The sequence below is a fragment of the Mizuhopecten yessoensis genome, unplaced genomic scaffold, assembly GCF_002113885.1.
Source record: "Mizuhopecten yessoensis strain PY_sf001 unplaced genomic scaffold, ASM211388v2 scaffold10275, whole genome shotgun sequence".
NCBI lineage: Eukaryota > Metazoa > Mollusca > Bivalvia > Pectinida > Pectinidae > Mizuhopecten > Mizuhopecten yessoensis.
This window is the reverse complement of record NW_018408465.1, coordinates 548160-560380: the sequence shown is the minus strand read 5'-3', so window position 1 is coordinate 560380 and position 12221 is coordinate 548160. Positions and strand designations below refer to the sequence as shown.

Genomic DNA, 12221 nt, shown 5'->3' with positions numbered 1-12221 from the left:
ATGACATCAGTTTTATGTCTAAACACATATTTAATGACATCAGTGTTATGTCTAAACATATATTTAATGACATCAGTGTTATATATGTCTAAACACATATTTAATGACATCAGTGTTAAGTCTAAACACATATTTAATGACATCAGTGTTATGTCTAAACATATAATTAATGACATCAGTGTTATGTCTAAACACATATTTAATGACATCAGTGTTATGTCTAAACATTTAATTAATGACACCAGTGTTATGTCTAAACATTTAATTAATGACACCAGTGTTATGTCTGAACATATTAATGATATCAAATAATGCTACACAAATCAATAATGACATCAGACATTCATACATCGACAAACAAACAAAAATGAAGCTCTCAAACATGACATTGTAAGTATATATATTAATACGTAAGTTTTTGTATAGGTTTATGTAGTGTACTTCCCCTTAGCTCCTGAAATCTATCAGCAGATGCTGTTTTTATTGTCCAAAAACTAAAATGATAGTTGGAAGAGATGGGAAAGATCTCAAAACCAGATTTTATAGTTTTTTTTTAAATTCTCAGTTGAAATCTTTTTAACTCGCACTGTCAGCTTTAAGCTAACCATAAGTAAGGCTAGAGCAGGAATGATTCTGTACACTGCCATTTTACTTAGTTTAAAAAGCTGGTACATTTTTAGATTGGTGAGTTTTGGGGGTTTAATTGTATAAATAATGACATTGCTGTTATTTTCTATATCCTCCACAGAGAATATTGACATCAAAGAAGCATAAATTGATAACATCAAAAATAGTTCTTAATCCAATACAATGTTGATATTAATTATGTAAAGACACTTTAATCACAGATATTTCTTAATCCAAAACAGACAATTTTGAAATCAAACATACATCAATTTTGACAAAACAGATATTTCTGAATCAAACACAATGTTGACATCGAAGAAACATGAAATGATGACATCACAAATATTTCTACATCATTCAGAACAAACATGGAAAGAAACTGTTGTCAGCTGGTTAATATTTGTATATTTCTGTTAAATAAAAATGCATCATACTACAAATAATGAATACATATGTAAAAAAATTTACTGTTTGCAGAGGAACCTTGCATTATTTTGAGGTAGTAAAATAAAAGTGAAAATTTGGTTGATTAGACATAAAATATTGTTTTTGAAGGAAAAACATCAATTCTAGCAAGCAACCACTTTCTAGCCTCTTTAATCCAGCTACAACTAATGTGGTTGTCACATTATCTAGCCTCATTAATCTAGCTACCACTAATGTGGTTGTCACATTCTCTAGCCTCATTAATCTAGCTACAACTAATGTGGTTGTCTCACTCTCTAGCCTCATTAATCCAGCTACCACTAAACTGGTTGTCACACTCTCTAGCCTCATTAATATAGCTACCACTTATCTGGTTGTCACATTCTCTAGCCTCATTAATATAGCTACCACTTATCTGGTTGTCACACTCTTTGGCCTCATAAATATAGCTACCACTAATCTGGTTGTCACACTCTCTGGCCTCATTAATATAGCTACCACTTATCTGGCTGTCCAACTCTCTGGCCTCATAAATATAGCTATCACTTATCTGGTTGTCACACTCTCTGGCCTCATAAATATAGCTACTACTTATCTGGTTGTCACACTCTCTAGCCTCATAAATATAGCTACCACTTATCTGGTTGTCTCACTCTCTGGCCTCATAAATATAGCTACCACTTATCTGGTTGTCACACTGTCTGGCCTCATAAATATAGCTACCACTTAGCTGGTTGTCACACTATCTAGCCTCATTAATCCTGCTTCCACTAACCTGGTTGTCACACTAGTCTGCCACCACTAATCTAGTTGTTCCATTTTCCAGCCACCACTAGTCTGGTTATCCCACTATATATATAGCTACCTTGCCTTATTAATCAAGCCATTACTAATCTGGTTGTTCATCTATCTAGCCAGGGTTTTACAGGACAGATTCCATGTTTTATTATCAAAAATGTCTAGTATGCTGTATGGCAGCTGTTTTTTTAATCTAGTCATTACTAGGCGGAATGTTGAGAAGGTGGCTAGATTTATGTGACTTGAATGTATCTATTTTTCGTACAGCTGAGAATCTCTAGACAACAACCTTAAACTAAGTCCTAGGAAGTTAATTACATTCTTTATGAGAAATCACTGTATTATAAAACGTTTGAGGGTATTTTTTCCTGATGGAATAATACAATGATTATAAACAGTATTAATTACTTTCTCTTTTACCATCAATGTGATTGGATTGGCTGCAAAACTTGGAAATAAATCTGAGTTCTTTGTAAAGTAGATAGATTTAAAATGAAGTGAACACTGGCTAGATACAGGGTTCCCCAACCCTTTCTCCGACCTCATTCCTTTCAGACATGATTTCTATGCATGCATATTATATACATTACATAAATTTGACTTTTGACCGCTTGTGTTGACCTTGACCTTAACCTTAACCTTGACCTATGAAGGGTTAAACATTGTTGTTCTGATCAGATCACACAAGATGTGACAATATGATATGTTCAATTTTACTTATTGTGAGATATTGTGAGAATTGGTGAGAGATTTCGAGAGAAGATGAGACATTATGAGATTTGGTGAGAGATTTTAAGAGATTATGAGAGATTGTGGGATTTGATAATAGATTTTGAGAGATGATGTGAGATTGTGAGATTTGGTGAGAGATTTTAAGAATGGTGAGAGATTGTAAGACTTGGTGAGATATTTTAAGAGATGATAAGATATTGTGAGATTTGGTGAGAGATTTCAAGAGATAATGAGAGATTTGTGAGAGATTTAAGGAGCACAAATTCATGTATCACTTTTCTATTCAATACGTGTTGATGTTAGTTATTAGATCAGGCTGACATAACAATCTAAGTTTTCGAAAGCCCTACTGTATAAGCAACATTGTTACAATCAGCATAAACAAGAGACCCAATGCACCTGTATTATTCATCTACCTATATTCTATTTTACATCGCCAAAAAAATGATCTCAAGATTATATTTACAAAAGTATTAGGTTTGAGCGATGGGCACAAACTCTGTTACATTTTCAGGTATTTGTACTGAAAAAAAATATCGTTAACATTCATTCAAATTTCTATATGGTGAAGCTCTTGATGGGACTGTAGGACAAGTAGAGATTTCTTTATGGTGTAGCTCTTGATGGGACTGTAGGACAAGTAGGGATTTCTATATGGTGTAGCTCTTGATGGGACTGTAGGACAAGTAGGGATTTCTATATGGTGTAGCTGTTGATGGGACTGTAGGACAAGTAGGGATTTCTATATGGTGTAGCTGTTGATGGGACTGTAGGACAAGTAGGGATTTCTATATGGTGTAGCTGTTGATGGGACTGTAGGACAAGTAGGGATTTCTATATGGTGTAGCTGTTGATGGGACTGTAGGACAAGTAGGGATTTCTATATGGTGTAGCTGTTGATGGGACTGTAGGACAAGTAGGGATTTCTATATGGTGTAGCTGTTGATGGGACTGTAGGACAAGTAGGGATTTCTATATGGTGTAGCTGTTGATGGGACTGTAGGACAAGTAGGGATTTCTATATGGTGTAGCTGTTGATGGGACTGTAGGACAAGTAGGGATTTCTATATGGTGTAGCTGTTGATGGGACTGTAGGACAAGTAGGGATTTCTATATGGTGTAGCTGTTGATGGGACTGTAGGACAAGTAGGGATTTCTATATGGTGTAGCTGTTGATGGGACTGTAGGACAAGTAGGGATTTCTATATGGTGTAGCTGTTGATGGGACTGTAGGACAAGTAGGGATTTCTATATGGTGTAGCTGTTGATGGGACTGTAGGACAAGTAGGGATTTCTATATGGTGTAGCTGTTGATGGGACTGTAGGACAAGTAGAGATTTCTATATGGTGTAGCTGTTGATGGGACTGTAGGACAAGTAGAGATTTCTATATGGTGTAGCTGTTGATGGGACTGTAGGACAAGTAGAGATTTCTATATGGTGTAGCTGTTGATGGGACTGTAGGACAAGTAGAGATTTCTATATGGTGTAGCTGTTGATGGGACTGTAGGACAAGTAGAGATTTCTATATGGTGTAGCTGTTGATGGGACTGTAGGACAAGTAGAGATTTCTATATGGTGTAGCTGTTGATGGGACTGTAGGACAAGTAGAGATTTCTATATGGTGTAGCTGTTGATGGGACTGTAGGACAAGTAGGGATTTCTATATGGTTTAGCTGTTGATGGGTTGTAGGACAAGATGAGATTTCTATATGGTGTAGCTGTTGATGGGACTGTAGGACAAGTAGGGATTTCTATATGGTGTTGCCTTTTATTTAGAATCACAGCTGGATATAAAGGGATTCCTGTATTGTGTAGCTGTTGGAAGAATCGAAGGACATTTTGGGATTTTCATTGGCCCTGCATCAATTGTACATGTAAGTTCATGACATTATAAACATCAATTGTACATGTAAGTTCATGACATTATAAACATCAATTGTACATGTAAGTTCATGACATTATAAACAGTGTTCAAGAATCAATCATACATTTGGACTGGAAGATTACAACATTATCCATTATCTATTCACATATTTTATTATCTATAGGAAAATTGATAAAAGGTATAATTGATGAGTTTTGTTTTGTATTGTTTTACGGCCCATCGACAATTTGAGTCATTTAGAGCCAAACAACATCATAGATGAGTAAAAGTTACCATAATATTTATTTGTAATTTTCCACAATGTTGCTTACTTATGACCGAAACACACATCTCCAATAAACCACAGCCTGGAACAGTTAACAGAGAGTTCCCACAGAAACCAGACCAGTACAAGAAGTACACGGGCATTAACACTCACCTAGGTTAAATTTTTCTTTGTTTTTAATTGTAACTTGACAAAGCAAAACTTTTTTCTACAAAGCAAATATATTTAGGCAAATAAAAAAATGTATGTTTCAGGTGCCCCGACCGACCCTAGTTTTTACCTCTTACTATTCTAACAATTTTATCTCACTTGAACGCACTCCATCCAGTGTTGGGATAACTTGTCCGTCAGATGCAAACAAATAGATGGAAAAACAAACAAGGCACCTACTGTATACACATACCCTGTCTGCTTCATAGGGAGGTATCAAAACCAAATTTTAATCACATATCATTACTTTAAAGACATAAAAATATGTTTGGTGATTTTTGTAATTTCTTAAATAAGCCCCCGACCCATAAAAAAAAAAAATCAAAAAAAAATAGAATAAAATCAAAAATAAATCCTGACTGACCTACTTTTTTCAGTGGTGTAACCTGAAACATTCATTTTCTATACTTTGCCTAAGCTTAGAAATTTTATTGATTTTTTTGGGCAGATCTTGAGAAGAAGTTGAAAATGTGATATTTTTTTTACGGAGGCATGATGCAAAACACAGACGACGGCGACAAGGCGATCGCAGCTTGATAGATGAGACTCTGTCTCGGGTAACCTCAGAACATATAGAGAACAAAGATTCCTAAGAAACCAGTCCAGAATAGTTCATTGAAGTATAGAATTCCCCAATAAATCAGTATAGAGTATATTGTAGAGAAGAATTACCCAACAACCTTGAATAAAGTTTATGCATACTCCAATATACATGTATGTTAAACTAGTCAACATTACAATGATATAAAATGATAACAGATTCAGATGAATTCAACCACCAATGGCAGTGCTAGAGAGATGACAACACTGCATAAGGATTTTTCATTATAGCAAGGCGGAACTTGACCTTGGGTCCAAAATACTTGTTTCAGTTACTTGAAAGAAAATTCACTGAAATTTGACCACAAATGAAGACACTACAAAGTTAACGATATTACATTAAGATTTTCTATTCATAGCAAGGTGAAACTTGACCTTAGGTTCAAAACATTTGTTTCATCTATTTAAAGTTTTACTGAAATTTGACCATAAATGAAGGCACTACATAGTTTACGATATGGCATTTAAATTTTCTATTAACAGCAAGGTGGAACTTGACCTTACGGTCCAAAATTCCTTGTTTCAGCTACTTGAAAAAGCATTTGAATTTGACCACAAATGAAGAACTAGAGAGATATCGATATGGTGTTTTGAATGTCTATCAAAGGCAATTACAAGAAACTTCACTCTTGGTGCAAAATGCTTGTTTTAAACTACTTGAAATTTTATTGAAATCTGACCATCAAGGAATGTGACCGAGATATGAATGAGGAACGGACATGGGCAGCACAGCGTATGCTGTCTATTTCATGGATGAAGTCTCTGTCTTGGATGAACATTTAATATTTTCGAAATGTTCCGATCACTACAACATCTATACAGATCCACTATGATCAGTATGTTATAAATCACATGCAATCGACCCATGGCAAAAAAAATTATAATCAGAGAAAATTATAAAAGCATTCAAATGATACTAAAACTAATTTTCTACTAAACCACCAAAACTTATCTAAAGCAAAAAAAAATTGTCTATACATTCATGTTTTTCTATTTCTTTGCTAGATTTTTTTTTTACGAATTTCGTCAATTTTACGTTTACCAAAATACATAAACAACTTAAACAAAGGGGAATGAATATAGGGGGAGTAACCAGCTTCACAATATCATGGGAAATCGGGCTACTGTTTGAGAAGCACACGGTTCTGCACAAAAGCAACTTTGAATTCTGATTGCACAGCAGTAGATCTGTTGAAAGGTGATTTTCCTTTTCTCTACAGAAACATACATGTAAAAATAAATGTTTGGGGACATGCATGATGGACTGAGGGACAAACTCACCGCGAGACATGATCAATTCCTCATCTGAAAGCCAGGAGCGATGGATATAGCAATATACACCCATGCCTGACACACACACGCTGTCGCTGACACGCCCACACCACATCGGCATTCTACCGTAACAATTGTTTTCCCCCGAAAATATTCCAATGCAGTTCAGTTCAGAAAATTTTCATTTTTACTAAGGGCACAATGAATTTTTATTTTTAGAAATTTACCTTATTTGACGAACATGTAAAAGATTTAAGTTCATATCACTAAGATGTTAGCCTTCAAACGTTCCCAAATGTTTCAAACAGGTGCATTTCTACACTCCAAAATGTTTTTCAAAGTGAAAGTATTTTTGAAGCATTTGTCGTGGTTATACATTTACAAATATTTTTGTTCATAAAAAAAATTCCACATCAAGTTTTTATATATAAACTTGGGTTTTATTTTGAATTCATTAGCTGTATTACATGTACCATGCTCGATACTCCAGGGGTTACACTCACTTTCGCTCTCTACACCCCTGGAATATGTCATAGCAAAATTGAAGGCTCAGTGAGTGCCACCTTGTTAATGAGACAAGAAGACTAGTTTAATCCTTTGATGAACATCAAAAGAATCTCGCGGTGGCATAACGGTAAAATTGACTGGCTTTGAAGTCGAGTGTTGCTCCTCTTTAATCTTCAAAGGACAGGTATCAGAATAGCAATTGGTCAGGTATTTTCACCTGAGACCAATCAAATAGCTAGCTGTGTGCCTTCAAATTCCCTATGACATATTCCAGGGGTGTAGAGAGCCAAAGTGAGCGTAAATCTTGGAGTATCGAGGATGTACATGCACTTAAATCTGAGGTTCCTTCGTAAACCTTACCTAGAATGAAATCGCATAAAACCTATCTATTCTAACACCTTATGGGGCTACATACATGGGTAAGATTAAACAAGATGTCTGAATTCAAAAGTCTTACTTATTAAACAGGCATTCGGAATACTGTGAGGTCTGATTAAACAGGTTTCAATTTAAACAATCAAAAGTTCACGAAAATGCAGAAACAGTTATGGAGTTGATAAGGCAAACATATTACTATGATGTGAATTCAAATCCTCATGGAAATAGAATTAAATAAGTTATCAGTTCAGCGTAGAAGTATGGTCGAGTTAAACAGGTACTTTTTTCAATTTCATTTTAATTCATTATCGTTAATCTACGATAATTTTTCGTCTAAGATCAGCCATGTGTTGTGGCGTACAGCGGCAAGCTGGTGGTGACAAACAAATTAAGCTGATTACATTTGTTATTATCAGGTATATATATATATATATGTGTGATATATGTGGAGAATACCGGGTGCTCTCAATGAAGGGGGCATAACTCCAATCAAAACGAGGCAAAACTTGTAAAATATAACCCGGATAAACTGGTTTACGTGTTGGAATCAACTTAAATCGGTAAGCATATGGCAGCAAATATATAAATATATATCGGACATGTATAATAATACTAACTCCATGCAAAAGAATCACAATAAAAACAAACTTATTCGAAATTTGCAGAATTTTTACAAAAAATATTCGTTAGTGACTACTTAGTATATTTCTTCTATCTGAAATAAAAGTATTCATTCTAATAAGCTGAAATCAGTGCTATACTGTAATTTCTAGCTACGATTGTAAAAATAAATTCAATAACAATACACCATCTATCGCTAATTTCTAGTTGTCTGTGTAGTGATTGGTTGGTGTTTTCCTAGAGCGTAGATACAAACCAAACTTAAAATTTCAACAGAAATCGGAGCAAAAACTCATAGAATTAAGCAGCCTAAGTTATGTGTACCCAGTCAAGTAACGAGGGTCGAATATTTGGTCAGTCAAGTAACAGGAGGTCAAGAATGTACGAGTTTCTCACCTGCTGGGTTGAAAGGGTAAATGTCTAATGACAGCTTATTGAATGTAATTTGCATAGCTCCGCCCTCAATCCTCTTGTTGTGTTTTGGGTTGTCATTTACATCTATAAAGAAGAAACAACATTTTAAATTTAAAGAAAACAACTAAAAGTAAGATATAAATCTAATGTCGAAATCATTGGAAAATATAAATACTAAACTTCATTCTGTTTCCTCACAAACCTGAATAAGGGGAGATAACTGCAACACTTACTAGAATCAGGTGAGGAATCGTCACAGAGGTGGAGGTCGATACGACTGCTGATGAGATGGTAGGACGTGGTTTGTACATCGTATTTCATGAAGTACTGGGCTGGCGTGGCATTGGACTGGGAGCGGGCTCGCTGAGAGGCCTGTTGCTGAGGGTACATCTGTCGATACTGTCCCTGACGCTGAAATAGACATCAGTCATCTTACGGGGAGTGTAAACCAGTTAAAAAATACTCTAGACTACTGCTAAAGTGGAAATTATCATATATGGAAATCTCAATTTTTTTATTTTCATCAAGTCCAAGATTAGAACATTTCAGCAAGGACTAGTTTATTACCTAAATTAACTGGCCCTTTGGATTTGTAAAAAAGACGCTACCACAATGTCATATGATAGATTATAAAATAAGAATATTTCGTTTTGAAAACTACTTAACCCATTCACCCCTGAAGACACATTTGAACTCTTCCAATTCAAAGGTTGGAATAGTTCATTATGAAATGTCAGGGGTGAATGAGTTAACATACAAATTGCATGAAAATCATCTATTTTTGTGTGTAAACTAAACCATATCTGAAAGGCAGTAGTTATTTTATGTCCCATAGAGTTAAGTACATTCAATGATTCATTCTGGAAATGTTTAAGAATTTCTTGGAGTAGCTACATTGATATAGGACTAGCAAATAATCTATTTGACTATTCCAACGGACTATCAAGGAAAAATGGTTAGTGTCTAACCCTGTAATACAAGAGATATAGCGAAAAAAATATGCCGATGAGCAGGGCTAGAAAATTTACTTTGAATACCACTAGTCAGGTGGGATAAAAGTCTCCAATTTTACTAGTCCATGTGTAAATTCCACTTACCCAGTATTATTCAACAAGATTAAGCAATATCAAATTTTGACTAGTCAAATGGGCTAGCAGTTTTAACCCATTCACCCCTGAAATTTCATAATGAACTATTCCAACCTTAGGATTGGAAGAGTTCAAATGTGCCTTCAGGGGTGAATGAGATTTCACTAGTCTCAGACTATCGGTCTTCTCCAACTGTCTAGCCCTGTGATAAGGTATACAAATTACTTAATCATGATATATCTGCCCACTTTATTTCCTAACTTTTAATTAATTAATTAATTCATTTTCAAATTACCAAAATTGTTTCTGCAGCCAGTTTTTTACCCTGCTCTCTGGATTTCTCTATCATCATCCGTAGCGAATTGGCATACAAGATGGCCGCCTTTAACTGCGTGTCTGTGAGAACCCAAAGGATGTCGTCCAGGAAGAGCATCACACAGGTGGAGATTATACTACAGTCTGGAAAACAGAGAAAACATGACACATCACACATGTGGAGATGATACTACAGTCAGTGAAAACACAGAAAACATGACACTTCACACATGTGGAGATGATACTACAGTCTGTGAAAACACAGAAAACATGACCCATCACACATGTGGAGATGGTACTACAGTCTGTAAAAACAGAGAACATGACGCATCATACACATGTGGAGATGATACTACAGTCTGTGAAAACACAGAAACATGACACATCACACATGTGGAGATGATAGTACAGTCTGTGAAAAAACACAGAAACATGACACATCACACATGTGGAGATGGTACTACAATCTGTGAAAACACAGAAAACATGACCCATCACACATGTGGAGATGGTACTACAGTCTGTAAAAACAGAGAAAATGACACATCACACATGTGGAGATGATACGACAGTCTGTAAAAACAGAGAAAATGACACATCACACATGTGGAGATGGTACTACAATCTGTGAAAACACAGAAAACATGACACTTCACACATGTGGAGATGATACGACAGTCTGTAAAAACAGAGAAAATGACACATCACACATGTGGAGATGATACTACAGTCTGTAAAAACAGAGAACATGACGCATCATACACATGTGGAGATGATACTACAGGCTGTAAAAACAGAGAACATGACACATCACACATGTGGAGATGATACTACAGTCTGTGAAAACACAGAAACATGACACATCACACATGTGGAGATGGTACTACAGTCTGTAAAAAACACAGTAACATGACACATCACACATGTGGAGATGATACTACAGTCTGTAAAAACCCAGAAACATGACACATCACACACATGTGGAGATGATACTACAGTCTGTGAAAACAGAGAAACATGACACATCACACACATGTGGAGATGATACTACAGTCTGTGAAAACACAGAAACATGACACATCACACATGTGGACATTATACTACAGTCTGTGAAAACACAGAAACATGACACATCACACACATGTGGAGATGATACTACAGTCTGTGAAAACACAGAAAACATGACACATCACACACATGTGGAGATTATACTACAGTCTGTGAAAACACAGAAACATGACACATCACTCACATGTGGAGATGATACTAGAGTCTGTGAAAACACAGAAAACATTAAACATCATCTCACATGTGGAGATTATACTACAGTCTGTGAAAACCCGGAAAATTGACACATCACACATGTGGAGATGATACTACAGTCTGTAAAAACAGAGAAAACCATGACATACCAAACACTGGAGGTGATGATGATGATGAAAGAATTGAGAGGAATATTTAACCTGTGGTCCAAGTTACGCCTACCTCGTCCAGGCATTATGGCCTGGGGCCTTTTTATCAAGATCAGGTTTGAAAACTGCATGAAGCTGATTTAATAGTGATAGGTAGGATGACTAAACAGGAAGCACAAAAAAACCTGTTGTTTTGATGAATGGGAGATATGCTCAAAATTAGGTATTCAGGACCTGCACCGGGCTTTACCGTACACCAACTAGGGTAATAAATATACCGTTCTTGACTGGGGATGTACAGTAATTAATAATGTACAAGCAGTTTTAAAAATCAATGAATCTGTTTTTTTAGGGAAACTCAGGTGTAGTATGAAGTTATTGAAGCCATGTAACAGATGATTTTAATCAGATTGCTCATAATCAGGAGAGCATCAGGCTGTCAGGTCCTAGAAGGAGCAGGCAAGTAGCCCAGGTATCGTCACTCGGGCATGTACCTGTGATGATCATGGAACTGAGAACTGATTGTAGAAGTACTGTTAATATACAACTGGATAATGTACAGAATATTACTGTGTTTGTGAACTGTAAGTTTTAATGCCATTTGTAGATTTTGTACGACGCACAAGATGCATTTTATCACACTTAGGATAGGGTAATATTGCATTTCAT

The 12221-nt window shown here is 35.7% G+C and overlaps 1 protein-coding gene across 2 annotated transcripts in view; it reads right to left on the bottom strand.

Moving 5' to 3' along the window:
* LOC110459969 (UHRF1-binding protein 1-like) overlaps positions 1-12221 on the bottom strand; it is a 94693-nt gene that overhangs the window by 57062 nt on the left and 25410 nt on the right. The window contains exons 7-10 of one of the 2 annotated variants that reach the window (XM_021512548.1): positions 10121-10284; positions 8971-9148; positions 8720-8821; positions 6827-6850 (exon numbers count right to left, since the gene is read on the bottom strand). In XM_021512548.1, coding sequence (XP_021368223.1) covers positions 6827-6850; positions 8720-8821; positions 8971-9148; positions 10121-10284 — 468 coding nt within the window. The remainder of the gene's footprint in view (positions 1-6826; positions 6851-8719; positions 8822-8970; positions 9149-10120; positions 10285-12221) is intronic. The other variant, XM_021512549.1, reaches the window with a different exon arrangement.